We start from the raw sequence: 18,043 nt of genomic DNA, 5'->3' as shown, positions 1-18,043 counted from the left end.
TTGAATAGTATTTTTTTATTTCCTCTCCCTCCACATGAAAGAATGGGAAGATGGAGGTATCGTATCCCTGGCAAAAGCGGAGTGGAAACTATGGTAATTATCAATACAGTTACCAACACAGTTATCAACACTTTAGAGGTGCTTTTACTTTCTGAAAGTAATGTTGATTGGTATCAAAGCCATCATCAGGCTGATAAACAGTGCAGCTCCTCCATATTTCCCCACTATTTTAAACGTGAATCATCAGTACTCTGAACTTCATGAAAAAGGTATTTCTGTTCCCCCATTTACTTTGCAGACATTAGATTTCAAGACTCAAAGATTATTAAGCATGTGAGCCCAACAGATGCTGTAAAACTCCAAAGAATCATCCTGTTGAAATTCCTAGCCATTATCATTTCTAAGGCATTTATTTGGATGATGACTGAAGGTGAAGAATTCTAATTTTACTTTTCTTGAACACTTTTTCCTGTCTCAAATATTGTCCAAAAGGATTTTCCATTTGCTTCTTTTCCAAGGCTTGAAAGTCAATTACAAGGAAGATATGCACATTTTATATAAATCAGTTCTTTAGTACAGCACACTAATAACCTCATCATGGTCACAGCATCAATATTTGAAATTTGCATTACAGTCGGTGCAAAGTTTTATGTTTTTATTCATTACAAGCTTGTTGAGTTGGAAACTCAGCAGGAAACAGGTTAGAACAGTCTGACAAAATTTAAAACAAGAAGGTAACAGTACTAATTACATTTCCCACTTTGAAATGTGATGTTTTCCAAGAATTACATCACAGTATGATTTATTTTCAGGGGGTTGTTAGTTTGGTTTTTTTCCTGAAATTAGTTACTTCAGTTGTTACTAGCGTTAATGGAGTCAAATCTGAAAGAACTAACATAACTTTTTTGAAAATGATGAGATTTTATTACTTTCCAGGTGATGCTTCTAATAAAGTGACAAAAAATAGCAAGGGGAAGATGCTTGTGGGCTGGACCACACTGTGCATCAGTTTTTATGGGGCTGTCACCATGAGAGGATTTATGAATGCTGGATTAACTTCTACAAGTTTGGAGCATAAAAACAAACAAAAAAAATAACCTCCTGTCTTTTGCTATTAACTTTTATGTGGACTCAATTACTAGAGCATGACAATCCAGGTTTCCAGTTTAGGACACTTTTTTTTACCATCTGTTCTTAACACTTTTTCATTCTGCACTATAAATTACTACTTTAAAGCTATCAGTATGAAAGTCATGAATTCCAAGCATTCACTTTGCCACCTCACCCTGCAGCAATATCACCAGAATGTAGGCAGCATCAAGTGCAGCAGCATGTTGTGAATCTCTCTCATCTCTATGGTAATAGGGAGCATACAGAATATTGAATATTCTTAGAACTTTGCCTAAGTGTGTTTTTCTATTCATTCTTAGCATCTACATTCAATATTTCTATATGAGGTATTTTATGAACCAAATTGTTTGCATTACCATCTATTTGAAGTTCCACATTAAAGGCTGAAAGCCACATATTGCCCTACATAGGGCACTGGACCATTGCTAAGGTTATAAACTATTCAAAATTAAAGAGAATTTTGTGAAACCATGCTGACAGCAGGGGATGCCTCAGTAAAAACAAATTTTATGTAGTATGTAGCTTGCATAGAAAGAAATTTTCTTTTTCTTCAGGTTTATACGTTGAAAAGAGATAGATTCCTGTTACCAGATTCTGCTTCCTCCTGCTGAAATTACAGGCACTAAACTGGGAATTAAAAGAAGTGTATTGTGTTCACAGATCTGCCACTGGCCTGTTGTTCAGATTTGTTGTTCAGAAGGCTTCACCTCCTGATGCCGTTGTGTTTATATTCTTGACGTTTGTTACTCATCCATTAATTACAAGATTTTTCTGTCAAGGAAAACTGTTGATTTGCAGAGTGCCTACTGCAGAAATGCAGCTAGACACTAATGGAACACAGATGCATGATAATTTTGGAGGAATGAAATAAAGGAGAAAATGTTCTTGCAATACAGAAGAAAGATGTAATGAACATTTCCCCATATAATTAGCATTCTCACAAAATGAGGGTCAAGAAAACTAAGTTCCTTACAGTTTAAACATTGTGGGAATATTGACATATGTGTATATATTTCATATTTTGATCTATGTTCTTAACTTTTCTTAAAGGGTCACCCTTCCTAAAACACATTTGGGAGCAGACAAAGCTGTAAAAAAAAAAAAAAACCAACCAACAATCAAACCCAAGAAATCAAAACCCTGTAAAATCTGACATTCCTTTGAGCCTTCCAAGGAATTATAACAGTGGTTTATTTCATGAGAAATACGTTGAAATATTAAGAACAATATTTGTAGATGGAAAATTCATCCTACTAAAAAAGAATAAAAATGGATTTGCAACCAAAGTCAACAGTTTCCAATATCCAAATATTCCAAATTAACTTTGTTGGGTAATGCGTGAAGAGCATAGCACTAGTTACATCATTCACATATGAAAGATTATAACTATAGCTATAAAGAACAACACCTTTTCCTCCTTCTTGAAAGGTTAAATTTATCAGCAGCTTACAGCTTTTTCCTTTCAAGGGTACTAGTTGATAAAGTAGAGTGATGCTCCAGCCTTAGCACTCGCATTTCATCAGGCAATCACTTTGTTCTAGATGGGGAGAGAGTTTCATGAACAGAGGCATAATAGGTTTCCCCACTAAAAATTCTGAAAGCCCAGTTGCATGCTCAAAAAAAGGCAATGAAAAGAGCTCAGTGTTTTAGATAGTTTTTCTACAATAAAAGACCCACTATCTCTCACAAAGGTATATCAGATTAATTAGATCATGTCTGTTAAGCGGCTTGCAAACAGAAAAGTTCATGTAAATGTTAAAAAATATTACCTTAAAAGTGGAACAGATTTTGCATAGGTTCTGCATTAGGGTTTATACAGCTAATGATATTTTTCCTACTATTTTTTTAAAGATGTCACAAATTCATTCATATCATTTGTAATTATTTTCCCCTCAAAACTTCACTTGTTAATAAACACATTTTGATCAAGTTACCTGATTTTGCTAACCCAACAGCCAAACTGCCAAACTACCCTGTTTCTTGCTTCCTAAAGTGATAAATGGTTTCTATATACCCATAATTTATGAGTTTAATCTGCTTTATACACTGAATTTTATATACATATCAGTGGGTATGTGGTAATGTTGAGATGGACTGTTAGAGATTTACCACCTCCTAACTTTTACATATTATTCCCCTTTTTATTAAGAGTGTTATTTATATCATGTGTTCAATGCTTTGTTGATCAATTCCAGGGCTTTTGGAATGACAGCAGGTGAAAGGAAAAAATAATTTAACTATGCAGAGCTCTAAAAGCCATCCAACACGATGTCGGCATGGGTACTGAACCAACTGACTTTTGGCAGGCAGTGCTTCAGTTTTGTTTCTTAGGTTTGAAACTCTGATGCAAATGGTATGAATGCATAACACTACCATGCTCAGCATCACAACCTGATATACCCGCTCCACTTGCTATGTTACAGAAAATAAATTTATCCTCCTCAAAGGACAGCACAGTGGCTCTGTCAGCTCAATGAACTTGAGAGACGAGACTGAACAGTTCGTGAAGTGTTCTTAGGCACTACCATTTACCCTGCTTAGTCTAGTGTATGGACTCCTTATTCAGCCTAGGACATACTTGCCGATTTTGGTAATTCAATTAGCTTTAATGAACCTAATCTCAAAAGCGTGAGGGCTCCCTAAACTGAATAGTAAATATCACATTAACACATTAAATATCACATTAATGGTGTTTTTAGCCAACGCTCAGAATAAAGCAAGCCATCAAAGAAAAATTACAGGTATACTCACATACTGATGCATTACATGTGACAGATGACTGTATGAAAAAATTCTTGCCAGTACTTTTGTTTAAGGTACAACAGGATGAAATAGCACTTCCTTACTATTCTTACTTACGTATCAACAATGTAAAACATTTTCAGGATAACATTACAGAAACTTTCTACAGAATAGCCCTCGCTCACGATTAGTCAATAGACAAGTTCAGGAAGAAACATGCTTCCCAGCCACTCATCTCTCAGATGGATGTACCAACTCACATCTCCCGGGACCTGCCTCAATGCAGCCAGTGTGCTGCACAGACAGTCGTGCCACTTTCCCCACAAGAGAAAGAAAATACTTCAGACAAAGCTGTCCTGTAAATGAGATTAAGCCCATAATGCAAGTGTTCATACTGCAGAACCTCTAAAAAGATTAAAATTGAAAAACTCCTTGCAACTTTGTAGGTGTCCTTTAGAAATAAGCAAACAAACAAGACACCAACACACCCATTGTTCTGGATAGGTCATCCATTTACCAGTTTTATGCAGTTCAGTTTTGTTTAACATTGCAAGTCTTATGAAGATATTCTGGTTAAGCTAAAACTACTGCAAGACTTGAAAATACAGGTTTTCTGCCTTCCAAGCTGTGCTGGCACACCCCAACGCATCAGGAAATAACTTTTCACCTGTCAGAAAGGTAATAAAAGACTGATAAACATAGATTATTTTTTATTTAAACGAAATCCTGATGTTAAAGGAGATTCATGATTGATTCATGTGTTTCATGACACAGGGGTTCTGGTGGAATTACCACTGTAAGGAATTCCTGCACCTATCACCCTCCATGCCCATGTCTCCTGTGAAAACAATTTTTGGGAAGCTCATGGTATGTATCAGATGAATTAACTGATCCAGGTTGTTTGAAAAGACAGATCATAGTACCTTTAACATCTAATCTAGTCACTGCTCTGTTCAAATCAGAGACTGATCACACCTTTGTTTGCACACCTTCGTTAGCTATGCACTGTGGAAACACTAAGCCATTACTGCCATAAAGTTCCCATTTCATGAAACTTTGTAAGGGTCAGGAACAAAGCAGTGAACAGAAACTCTCATGATATAGAGAACTATGCTTTTCTGGGGTGATAGATCATGCAAGTAAGGGAGAGGAGGCCAAAGGAGTGGAAAATACAAGTGGACAAAGAGGAGAGCTCTGACCACACTGGAAAACTCAGGATTAACCCCGAGAAACTCTTCAGAGCACCAAACTGACTCAGGCAAGGAGGTGACCATGCACTAAATCTGTCAAATTACATAAATTTTAAACAGCAGGCACGGCTCTAAGAAAAATTATCTATGATACACTTTAAAATTATGTCCCATGTTCAAAATTATGTGAGTTGTAAGCCAGCATCCTGCAGAAATGGAAGAGTGCACGTCGCTGACTGAAATGACAAGCATGGTCCTCAAAGCTGAAAGTAGATGGATTGTGTTGGCTCCTTTCCAAGAAATGGGAATAGAGAGGACAGTGTCCTGGAAAGGTGCCAGAGGAGCCACAGAAAGGGGAAAATCAGTGCTTGGTTGTCAAACCAAAAGAATCGTGAGAGTGCTCAAACAACATACGTCAGACTTGGAAAAGGGAAACTAGTGCATATCCAGGAAGCAGGCTTTTCGTAATACTTCAAGTTACATGGCTTTGTTTATTTTGTTTTAAATCACTTATTAAGGCAAGACAGAGCCTGTGAAGCCTTGCCAGCCAATACATATCCACACTGGTATGGAAATACAGGTGAGAGGGAGGAAGGTGGGTCATGAAATGACCTTCATTTTTTTGCTAGTACTGAAACTAATTAAAGACTTTATTATTAGCTACCATCTTTAACGGTCCATATTCTAAATGTCTTCTGTGTTTGTAGAACTGAAAGAAAAGTTCAGTGTGCTAGAATGTCCAAGCAAAGAGAAGGAAATTATGTTGAGCCTTAAGTCCCTCTGTTTTGTGGTCTTTTCTGTAATTTAAACCAAAACTATATGCAAGCCTTTTGCACATACTATAATTGCATCAGCCATCATTTCATTTTTGCATGTGTGAGGGGTGGCAATGATGACAGCCCAAGCTTAAGGGTTAATAAAGATCCCTGTTATAAAGGAAGAGTATTGGAAATATTAATAAAATACTTGTATTTATCTATCTACACTGGGATTTTACAGTGCCAAAAGAATATGTATAAAGAGGTATGTGTATAAATTACTATCCCGTCCACATTAAAGGTTAGCTTCTCTACAAGATTTATGTAATGGGACCTCAGTGTGTACCAGTATGAAACCCATTATAGACAGTAAAATGAAGACATGTAGCCCATGGTGAAAATCATTCCTTAAAGGGAAAATTTTTGCAGCTGATATATTTTGAAAAAAAAAAAAAGGAAGTAAAATAATGAAACAACTGGATGACTGACTAATACATTTAAACAGACATGCTCAGCTTGAGAACCAACCCAGGTAATCTCATTTTCCTCTAATTGATAGTAACTCTTTCCCACTGAGAAAGAAAACCAGGCTGATTTCAAAGAACCCACGAATATGAACTGAAGGCCTGGCTTTTAATCAAACTGGACAATAAAATCTATAATTTTCTGGCAAAAAAAAATACCAAATTTAATCCATTTCCCTTGATATGCTGCAAAACCCTCATCTTGCCAAAGCTAATCCCTTGACCAGGGTGGGCTTTTTTTTTTTTGCACTGTAGTTTTTAGCATAGATTTTGTTGAATGATTTTGCACAGCACCTCAGTGAAGGCAGGGGAAGAAATAAGAGTCTGATGAATCCATGTCTCAAAACAGAGTAATAGAGTCCATGTCTCAAAATTGTTTATTTCTTTAAATTCTTAGTATATGCAAAGGGGAAAATAAAGTCTAGCTAGTCATTAATAACAGATTCTCTCCCTATCCCCCTGCTATTTACTATTCACAGATAAAAGATGATGTTGGACAACACTCAAGGAAAAAAAAAGCTTGTATTCTTGTTTCCAGTCCTTTATATATGTAAAGGAAGCATATCAGGTTTTCTGGTATCCTGCTGAAAGAGAAGCAGATATCCCACAGTGACTTGGATTTCAGAGGAAACTACAGCACTATTGCCACTGGAGAATAAATTTAGATTTTGAACTGAAGTGCAAACCACTTTCCTTCAGCTCTCAAACATATTTAGCATAGCCAGGCTGTTTTACTGAGGCTGGGATGACTGTGGCATGTTCAACTGCTTTAGATAACTATGGCCATTTCCCAAACATACTAACGGCCATTCCTTTTACACTTTCTAATCATTCAGGGCAACAATAACACCTATTTAGAAATCCCTACACTACTTTCAGAGAGCAGTATTTTTATTTATCTTTCAAACAATTCTATGCAGTTCACCTACTAGTTGAGCTTTCTCTTTTAAAGCTGTTATGAGCAGCAGGCAGATATAAAGTATTTCCTATTTATTTCAAGAACTCTGAAGCATTCTATACAACATTTATCCTTAAAATTATTTCATTATTATAACTTTTTAATTTTTATTTATATAGGATCATTTCATTATTGGGTGTTTCCTCATACAGTAGGCTGCAATAAGGGTTATTATTGATAGATGGAAGCACTTTATAACACTGACAAAAGATATACTACCTTTATAGTAATTTCTTCTTCAAAACATAGCCAAACTTAAGTTACTGATCAAACTTAAAAATAGTAATAGAAGTCAAGGAAATTTTCCATGCAACCTATAGTCAAAGGATTAAGTGCCAGAAAGTTCTGGTAAATGTGCAGGGAAAATTGACAGTGCTATGTTTCTCTGACAATTACTTCTAAAAGAGCTGATTAAAAAACATGCCAAGAATCACCGTAACGGCTATGTATCCAGATATTATTCAGCAACTAGCTTATTAGGGTCATTATACTGTCATAAATGTGGAGAGGTTGTAATAAAATAATGAATCACTAAAACTTTTAAGAAGTGATCCAAAGTCTACCGCAGAGGGAAAAATCGAGATCAAAGTGGCTTGTTCAAAGGCTAAAAAAGTTCATTAGCAAGATAGAAACAAAGGCGTGAATACACAATTACAGATGCTATGCTCGTAGCACTAATATTTCTTAACAATGATCATATGAAAAATTTTAATGCATGATTATTAGCAGGTTTTATACTTCTAAAATTTGCTGGATTATGGCACTCTGTGCACTGAACTTTCCCTTTTCAGTCTTGTTTTTCAAAACCAGCGTTTTGTATTCACTGCAGTGTCATTTGAGCCAGACTTTTACCACTTGAAGAGTGATTTTATTATTATTGAAGCAACATGAACCAAAGGAACAAGAAATAATTACTGTGCAGTGTGATATTTTGGGCTATTGGACAAAAGATGAGTTGGAGTTTTACTGTCAAGTTGCATATAAGAAAAAGAATTTATGTACCAAATTACTGAAATGCAATTCCAAAGACACAAAGTATTTTTAAATGCCAGTGTGATGTTTGTTAACATACACACTACTCAGGAGGCATAAAAAAAATGTGATTAACAAGTTGTGTGCCAGAGCAGTAGCTATTGAATACAAAGTTCTAAAGGCATTGCAAGAAAGCCCAGCTTGTCAGCATAATCTAAGCTTTTAATGATAAGTATATTGAAGAATGCCATACCTTCAAATATTTCTTCTCCTTTTGTCTCCAGTCATCACTAGTGATATGAAAACACTAATATTCACAGAAAATACTGGTCTATTGCACCTTTTTGTTTGAGGGAAATATAGTTTCTTTACTTAGTTTACTACACAGTATTATAACTGCTTTTCCTCACTGCATTATTAGCTATTTTCATTATCTGCTGAAGAACAGACCTCTTGCTGACAGCTGCTGTTAGCAAGAAATTGTTTTCTAAGAGTCGATAAGAATAACAGCAGAAAGCTGTCAAATCAGATCGAAACAACTTCTAGTATTTACTTCTATCCAAGTGTACAGACCTAGAGCACACAATCTCTACAATGATAGGCATGGATTTTTCCTTTTCTTTTTTTAATCAGAGGAACAACTCTTGGGTTAGGACAAACTTGGATGCTTTTTTAGCAATAACAAATTATGCAAATGGAACAATACCAACTCACATGATTGTATCTCCTCACCCTACGCTTACAATTGAAACAATTTTATAGCAAATACATTTGCTTGCTGCATCAGAGTAATGGTAAAAGAGGAAATTAACACTACAAAGTATTCAACATGAGTAGTAAAAATTAAATTTGGTGTTTTTAAAAATATTTTTTGAAAAAGAGTATTTTTTTCAGTTCAGAGAGGGGGGAAAAGAAAGAGAAAGGGAGGAAGGGAGAAAGAGAGAGAGAAAGAGAAAGAGAAAGAAAGAGAGAGAAAGAGAGAAGAAAGAGAGAGAGAAAGAGAGAAGCAAGAGAGAGAGAAAGAAAATAATAAGAAAGGTAGTTGTCCATTTCAGGGAAGTTCCAGGGAATAAAACTGATCAACTCTAAATGCTATGCCAAAAATGTAAAAAAAAAAAAACCCTGGAGACTGTTCTTTAAATCTTCTACAGGCACAAACACTGCAGAATGAAGCAGTAAGATCTTACAACCCTGTTGCAAAACTAAAAAAAAAACCCCAATGTGAACAGGGAAAAGCAACATTGTGGTCCAGAAGAGTATTTCAGTGTTAGAATATCTTCTAAAAACACTAAGCAAAACTGAATTATTCACACCCACAGAAACCTGGAATAGGAGCAAGGGTGGAAAGATAGAAGGAAAGCAACTTTCAATATTAATATGGAACAACTTACATATTCTTCTCTGTCAACACCATGTCTTGGTCTTATTGCTGCCCACTGAGAACAGTACGATAATTGAGATAGGAAACGAGACACTAAGAACAGGATTTTTAACTTCAGGAAAGATCTGAAGCACATATTCCAGTCCTACTGACCTGTCCAATATATGAACATATGACATTTCATTAATACTAATTTGTGACGGAACAAGGACAAACACCTGAGCAACATGCAGAACTGACTTTGAAGCCAAAAGCTGTAAGGCCAGCTTAAGTCAGTGCTATGTGCGAGACAGGGCTTACCAGACTAGGCGTAGTGCCACAATAATGTAGCAATACTGCTTTTGGAACCAGCCTAGTATCTGGTTTTTGCTGTACAATCCATTGCAAAAACCACATATACAGACTCAGCAGGATTTGAATGCAGAGTTAAAAATAAGCAACCACTTGGTGTAGCAGGTCAACTATTTCCAGGAAGAATCTTCAAAGCTTACTTACAAATGTCACTGCGAACACCAGGAGACTAAAATTATGACCAAGCAACTAATGTCTCTGCAGCACTCCAACTATCTATGCCTTTCTCTGTTATATTCTACTTCTTTAATTAGTGTCTCTAACAGTACAACATAATATATATCATAATACATCGTAATGAATACCTTTGATGTTCAGATGTTGACTGCAAGGTACAAAATGGCCTGGAGAAAAAAGATAAGGCTTTTTGAAGCCTGCTTTTGGTAATACAGAGAAAATTAGAGATAAAAAGGCATAATAAGAACAATTATTTTGCATGTCATTGTAATTTTATAATAAATATGAGGTAATAATCACCACAAAATTACTCTCTAATTGAAAAAGACATGACAGCTACCACCCTTTTTTAACTTGTTTGTTTGTACATTTTGTGAGGCTTTCTTCACTATAGAAGAACATTCAAATAATGGAAGCTGGTTTATAACAGTTGGACTGCTCATTAAGTTGAAGGCAGCACAGAGAAATACTTGTGCCTTTCCCTCCCTAGTGTCGAAACATGTACACAGCCACTTCAGGATCCATAAACTACATTAATCAACCTTGCCTATTTTTCCTTCAAGTGCTGACAGACTGTAACAAGGCAATGCTTAGATCACTTTTAAGATATTTGAAATACTAGTCATAACCAAAAGACCAGAACAAGCCCAAAAAGAGATGGAGTCAAGGCATCCTAGGTCCTCATTATGACTCCACCAGGCAAAGGCCATTATCTTCCTGCCACACAGAAAGCCAGATATGAAAGTTGGCACGTGCACAGTGGCTCAGAGGTGGCATCACCACCTTCTTTCTCACTTGACTTTCCTGCAGTGTATTTTGGTGGTTTGAAAAAGGTGAGCCATGCATTATGCTTTTGAGTATTTTTTCCACATTTCAGTGACTGACAGAAATGTAATGGAGAAATGTAAATTGCAGAAAGGCTGTGGTTGCCTGTGGGGTTAGGGGCTTTCTCATTTGAGGCAAAACACTATTTCTCTGCCTACAAGGTGCCCTTGAGGGAGCCAGAAGAAAGAGCTGGCAAGGTACTTATTGCCCATCTCTTCACTGAGGATTGAAGATGAAGAAGCCTCTGAACAAAATCTGCCTGAAAGTCCCATAGCAGCAGAAAAGATTATATTCATACATCTACTACAGCACAGAGGACCTGATTATAAACCATCACCACGTGAGACAACTCCATTTCCAAAGCAGTTCAGTCACACTAGCTCATAAATGCACCTGTGCTAATAGCTTGCCTCTCAAATGACCTTATTAGTACAGCACATCAGTTCAATATTATCACACAGCATCCAGCCACAGAGTGGCTTTCATCCTGCTAGGCCAGAATACAGATGGATCTTGAACAAAACACTCAGCTCCTTGCTTTAGCAAAGCTGGTCCTCACAGATATCCACTTCTTTATTCATCCCCGCATGGGGAATTTTTGAAGAGATTCCCTCTTCGTTTATTAGCCAAGGACTAAAGCTCTTGTTCAGAAGCTCTTTGCGGGAGAAGAAAGAAAAAATGTTAGGGAAAATGGTCCTACCACTCAAAAATGATCAGAAGTAAGAAAATACTCATGAGGAGAAATGGCTGCAAGTTGAGGAAAACAGAAATGAGGAGTGGCAGCCTCTTCTTAGTAGACTAAAAGGAAGGAAAACACTTTCTGCTGTCTGAGCAGTCCATTGTCTCACTGTCTGAATAGCCTATTTATCACCAGCATTCATAAAACTATATAAAAAAAGAGGCAAACAAAAATAAATTGTTTTTCCTACATCAACCTCATTTAATTACTTAAGAGTAGTTTGAATTGCTCATCTCCTAATGCTTTGGTGGATTGGCAGCCAGTCTAGACCAGTCAGGCTTGCCTGATCGTATAAGAAATAGAAAATAAAATTAGCATAGTCAAAGCCAGGGATAATCTTGGTAGTATTCACAATAATGAATAGGGTTGGGTGACAGGTCACTTTAGCTGGGAATTTCTGGTACCCAGCCTTGTTACAACGTGTGTGGGCTAGTAAATATTCAGCAGAACTTCAACAGGATATTTTAAGGAGATTTACAGCCAGCTCAGTCATGTCTATATCACCACACTGACATGCTGTCTTTGCTTTTGCATATCGTACAAGAAACATAATGTCAGCTTATATGGCGAGAAACCAGGCAATCATATATACATAAGTCTGTGCATACTGAGATGTGTATGATGAAAATAGCTCGCCTTGTCTCCAGGGAGCATAATACCCAGCAGTTTAATTTCCAGACAACATCGCAGCCTAACCTACTATTGGACAAAATCTAGAATTTTATTCTTTTTATCACAGAAACTAGATTAAAGCAAGCAGACAACTATCAATACAGCCTGTGATATCTTGGGATCCCCACCAAAAATGGAACATATATTAACTAATCAAATATGCACACATTCTTTTCTTTCTAAGGAAAACCAACATTTTAATGCAAGCTTTACAATGTCACTAAACGGGTAAGCCTCACAGCATCATATCATCACTCTGGTGTGCTGTCTTGCTGTTCACTTCCTTCAATTCTTGCCCTCCTGCACTAGTTTTGAAAAAAAAGTAGAAGAAATGGGATATGCTTGTTCACAGTTAACAAAAAGTCACTGCAGCAACAAGTTTAATAATTTTACCTAGGGAGACAAAGTATATGAAGAAGAGTTAAAAAAGCAGACGGACAATTGACAAGCCACTATAATGATGCTTTGCCAGGCATCTTACCTGTCAAATCTATCTTTTCACTCTCTTATCAGCTTTCAGTAACACCTGAATTTGCCTCATACTAAGACAGCTTTTAGACTATGGCATGATATAACAGTCTAACCAAGAAACACACCTCTGTCAGTAGATGACTTTGCACTATATAATGGGCTTCTGAGCACAGAACTTGAAAAACTCAAGTGCAACATGTTCAAAGGCTGTCAGATTTTTCTTTCACAGACAGACAAAGCAATCAAGTGATCCCTTCTCACTTCTGATGAATTGTGAATAATGAAAGCTTAGTCAATGCCTACGCAGCACTCACAGGTGGTATTTTAACCATTCCCTTATAAACCTGTTTGTGTGCCAAGAGCAGTACAGGCAGCATGTAGTTCAGGATCCCAGCTGGATCTGCCATATATGCTGAAACCACAGCTAAACATTGTTACTGATCCCTGAACTAGAGGGTTTACTGTGTGTTTGGAAGTGTTTACACTAGCTGTAGTCACATTTCATTATGGTATAGATACAACCTCTAAGAGAAGTAGCTGGGAAACATTACAAATAGCTGATATTTATACATCAACAGGAAGGCCTAAGTATTTGACGATAACTCTTTACAGTATCCACACACAGGAAGAAATACAGTAATTTCCTAGGGTGAATAATATGACCTCATTTCCTCATTTTTATTATGTAGTATTGGTGTTATTTGCATCATATGAAATAAAAAAACCCAAAAACACCAGCTCCCTGATGGTGTCCTTTACTATTTTATATATTTCCTAGTCATAGAGAACAGAACATTCGGTTAACATATGAAAAAACTTCATCAGCATGATAGGTATCAGATTGCAGATGGAAAATTAGCAGGGTGGGTGGGATCATTAATACTAACAATGCATCTTTAATTCTAAAACACAGAACTAAGATAGTGAAAAAGAAAGTATCCTCTTACCTTAGGGTCTCATTTTCTCCACATTAATGCCAAACCTGTAACACCCTATCAAAGCATACTCCTGCTTTTCTTCATTTTTTACTAATGTATGTACTACTGCAACTTTAAAGGACATTTCCTAGCGTATCCTCTTTAGATACAGCTGATAAATTCAAACAATTCAAAGGCAAAGACAGCAATGAATAAAGCATTGACCATAAAAAGCAGAATTTACCTTTAGCAGGGTTTACTTTTATCCCTGACCTATACAGCATCTCCTCATTCTGCCAGTCACCATTCCTGACAACAGTCTTGAGTCCATAGAAAACAATTAATGCAGCAGTGGAACAAAAAACCAAGTTCTTCAGAAAACGCTTTTGGGCTTTGACATAAAGGGCCCTGACACCTACTGTAACCAGTAGGCAGAAGCCCATACTAGGAACATACAGCACACGCTCTGCTATTACAAAGCCAACATAGAAAAATAGGTTTGTGGCAGGAACAAAGGGCACTATTAACAAAGACAGAGACAGAATGACAATGTTCTCAGTTGAAGGAAGTGGCAGTTTCTGCATTTCGAGCTTTTTTATACCATTCTCTTCTTTTGATGCAAAGCTTGACTTCACCTCCAGTGTCTTGTACTCCATCTCTGAGTGGCAGCTATGCCCATTAGCATTCTGTTTGCCGTTCATTACAGTTTTCCCATTGCATTCTCTCTCATTGCTGGAACCCTTCAAGCTAAAGTAGGCAAGGAGGAGGAGTCCAGCATAGAAGGCCACAGTGTGTAGATTCCTCCAGTCGCTGACTGATTTCAGAAGAGGCACAGCATCCATAGACCAGTCAAAGCTCAGGGTATCTGGGCACAGCAACAGCCAGAGGTTCTTTGTTGGCAGGTAAAAGAAGGTCAGCGTACGTGTAAGAAAACTGTCCGAGTCAGCTGCTGGATTGTCAGAATTGGAAAAACTTGGGGGTTTGTTGCCCATCCAGTATAAGCGGACACCCAGCAGTGCAGTGCCCCAGGAGGTCAATAAACCGATGCTGAAGAAAAGGGTCAAATTCTTTCTCTGGGAAACAAAAAAAGCAAATATAATCATCAACATAAATACAGCAGGTGATCAATTCTGTAAATTATGAACAAAAGGAACTGAGAAATGTAGGATACAACTTTTTTATTTACTTATTTTTAATGGAAACAAGTACTATAGATCTCAGTCACTTGACATTTGGATAACAAAATATTGGGGTATGCTGTTGACCACAGACTAAAATAACAAGTCCTTTCGTTTAAGCTCTATCAAGCCTATACCAGTCAAGCTTTTGGAGATACTAGGGCTGTCCGTCCTTGCGTAAGATTTAGTTGTGTAACCCTTTAAAAAAGTCTTTAATTTAGAGGAATTTATCGAATATTACAATGACTCCAGCAAAACCTCCCAAATCCTTTCTTTGTTCCTGACTGTGATGAAAACACCAGTTTGCCTTAACTAGATTTAAAGGCAGTTCCAGTTCCATTTTCCCTATAGAAAGTGCATCCTAACGTATTCGACCTGAAAAATAAGTCAGCTTTCCAAGACTGCAAGGGAGGAAAACAGACACTGATTCCATGCTTAGGTCTTCCAGCTGTACTTAATAACTACAGTGATCGTTTGGAGCCTTCAGATCTGCCTCCTATTGAAAGCCCCACTTAATTTTGCATCTCACAGCCAAACAATATGGTTTTTTTCTTCAAGCACACCATACCAAATAAGTGCTCTAAAACCTTTCACATCTTCATACCCATCTAAACAACATTCTGTGAAGCATGCAGCTGCCTCCACCTCCCCATGTCATCATGCTAGCAACTTGAAGAACCTACCCTTATTTATGGAATAACTCAAAATTTGCCATCTGGAACTGCTTGTTGGGTTTCCCCCTGCTGCATCCGAAAGCACTTACTTGTTCAAATGCTTTCAGAAACATACCACTTCTGCCTAAATTAGAATCAGGAAGCAAGATTTTCTCACCTATTTCTATGACTGATGAGCCTAAGTTCTGGTCTCAATTACTTGGGACCCTAAATGAAAGCTGTTTTGAATTACTCTCTCTTTGCAGAAGAATCTGTAAATGCTAAAATATGTGCATTTTTGTATTTTAATTTCTTAGATGCCTTTTGTAACAAAACTATTTGCCAAGTAGTGCCAGATACAACATAAGCATTTTGATAATCTTTCTCCCCATTATTACAAAGAATCATTTGTCAACCATTTTTCCTTTTATTAGGTCTGTTTCTTCCATGTCACACTACGCATTCACGGGATGGTTATTCATGTTTCCTCAATCATTCAGAAGCAGGACTTCACATTGGAATTATCTTATTTCTTTCAGTTTATTTTCTCCTTCGTGAAGGCACTCTCCCTGGATATGAAATAGAGATGTTTGTGCTTCTCCATTTTAGGTCAATTACTAATATTTTCCTACCATCAGGCTACTGATGTTCCAGTAACAAGATGTGGTCTAATCATCATTTATCTACTTATCTCATGAAGAAATTTCTGTAGAGTTTTATTTTGTGAAGTTTAAAATGCTTAATTAATTCAATTTTGATGCAATATGGAGGAATTCAATGGAGGCATTAGTAGGAAAAAAGAAATTTGTAACAAGAATATTTACGTACTTGTATCAGAACCATCTAAAAAGGCCTAAGTCCACATACTCCATTTACAATATTAATTCCAGTTTGATTTATTAGCTTTCGTATACTTCTATATCCTGAAAAATTAACTATTTTCTGGTAATTAATCAGTCAAACCCCACATCTACAATTTATAATGAACATATTCCCTGGAAAGCCTACTGTAACAACTTATTTTTATTTGTAAACTGGATAATACTTGACAATTCATTTCAGATACTTTTCATCCCTACCTGCCAGGACAGTTTAAATGCTTTTAATGATCTGGTACTGTGTAAATGGGTTATCACTTAAAATCCCAGTTAAATTCATATTTGAAACAAAGAGATTATTCAGAGTTTATGGAATTACATGCACATGTTCACAGTAAAACCTCTGTTCCTGGTTCAACTTGTCCTTTCATTCCCAGCAGATTTTGCTATGCGGAAATTTTTCAGCCCACCCCTCTGGCTCAATTATTTTCAAACTCATTTCTTTCAAACATGCATATAAACAACTGACAAATGTTAAATGTGACCTTTTTCCTCTTTTTATACACCCTTCTACAGTCTCTTAAGAGGAGACTGTTTATACAGAAAGAGGCTGGGAAGTGGAAGATGGGTTTTTTGTTTGTTTGTTTGTTTTACTTAGAAATTCAGAGCAGGTCTTTGCTGGAAGGCTATACACAACTTGAAAGATTATGACATCCCAAATACTAACAAGAAAAATATGATTATCAATAGATAAGAAGTGAGCTTTCACGGATTGTTTTGATTGCTTTGTTATTTTGTTAATACTTACTTAAAAATAGAAGAAAATCTCTCTTTCCTAATGGTTTAACTTTTCAATTAAATGCTGAGAAAGTTCACAGTACAAAGCTCTTTCACAAGACCATACTAGCGCAAATATGCCATTCCTCAAGGATAATAGTGGAACCTGCTAAAAGCTTTCAGATCTTCTTCATACATCATAAAACAATAACAATGAAAAGTTTGCCTTTTGCTCCCAGCCCCAGAAATGCAAACAATCTCAGCGCTAATCCATCCTCATTGCTGGCGCAACTATTTGCAGCCTCCCTTTTAAGCTTAAATCTCAGATCTGTAAGGTCCAGATCCTTACACTTCTTTGGCTCTACAAAGAGCACAACTTATCAATATGCAGTGTTGCATTTCATGCTTTAGCAAAACATTTTTATGATTTTGTTTTTTTGGTTATGGCTTCATTGGTTTGGGTGTGTTTTTTCTTTTTTATTTTACACCAGTGTCAAATGACATACCTAAGCATCCACTCATGGAGCTCAGAGTATCTAGGTAGATAGTTTTCTACACCAGCCTATGGATTTATCATGCTGTAAACTAGTTAACACTAGTTAACAAAAGAGCTCTGGTGGATTCTTTAGCTTAAATAACTGACTAAAGGGACAAAGTGCAAATATCCTCTTGTTGCCTCAGACACAGATGGTTTGCATCCTTCCCCAGAAACAATTTTAGACATAGATCTCCTCAAAAATCAGTAGCTTCACATTGTCTTAAAAGTAACTACTTGTTAACTGCAGTTACCGATAACTCATGTAACACTG

General features: G+C 36.7%; 1 protein-coding gene across 1 annotated transcript in view; it reads right to left on the bottom strand.

Annotated features, from left to right (window-relative positions):
* TMTC2 (transmembrane O-mannosyltransferase targeting cadherins 2) overlaps positions 1-18,043 on the bottom strand; it is a 251,891-nt gene that overhangs the window by 93,719 nt on the left and 140,129 nt on the right. Inside the window, exon 3 of the mRNA XM_034063127.1 lies at positions 14,053-14,881. Within this exon, the coding sequence (XP_033919018.1) occupies positions 14,053-14,881 (829 nt within the window). The remainder of the gene's footprint in view (positions 1-14,052; positions 14,882-18,043) is intronic.

The sequence above is a fragment of the Melopsittacus undulatus genome, chromosome 5 (genome assembly GCF_012275295.1).
Source record: "Melopsittacus undulatus isolate bMelUnd1 chromosome 5, bMelUnd1.mat.Z, whole genome shotgun sequence".
Taxonomy (NCBI): Eukaryota; Metazoa; Chordata; class Aves; order Psittaciformes; family Psittaculidae; genus Melopsittacus; species Melopsittacus undulatus.
Note: the sequence above shows the minus strand (reverse complement) of the source record. Positions and strands in the feature narration are given on the sequence as shown.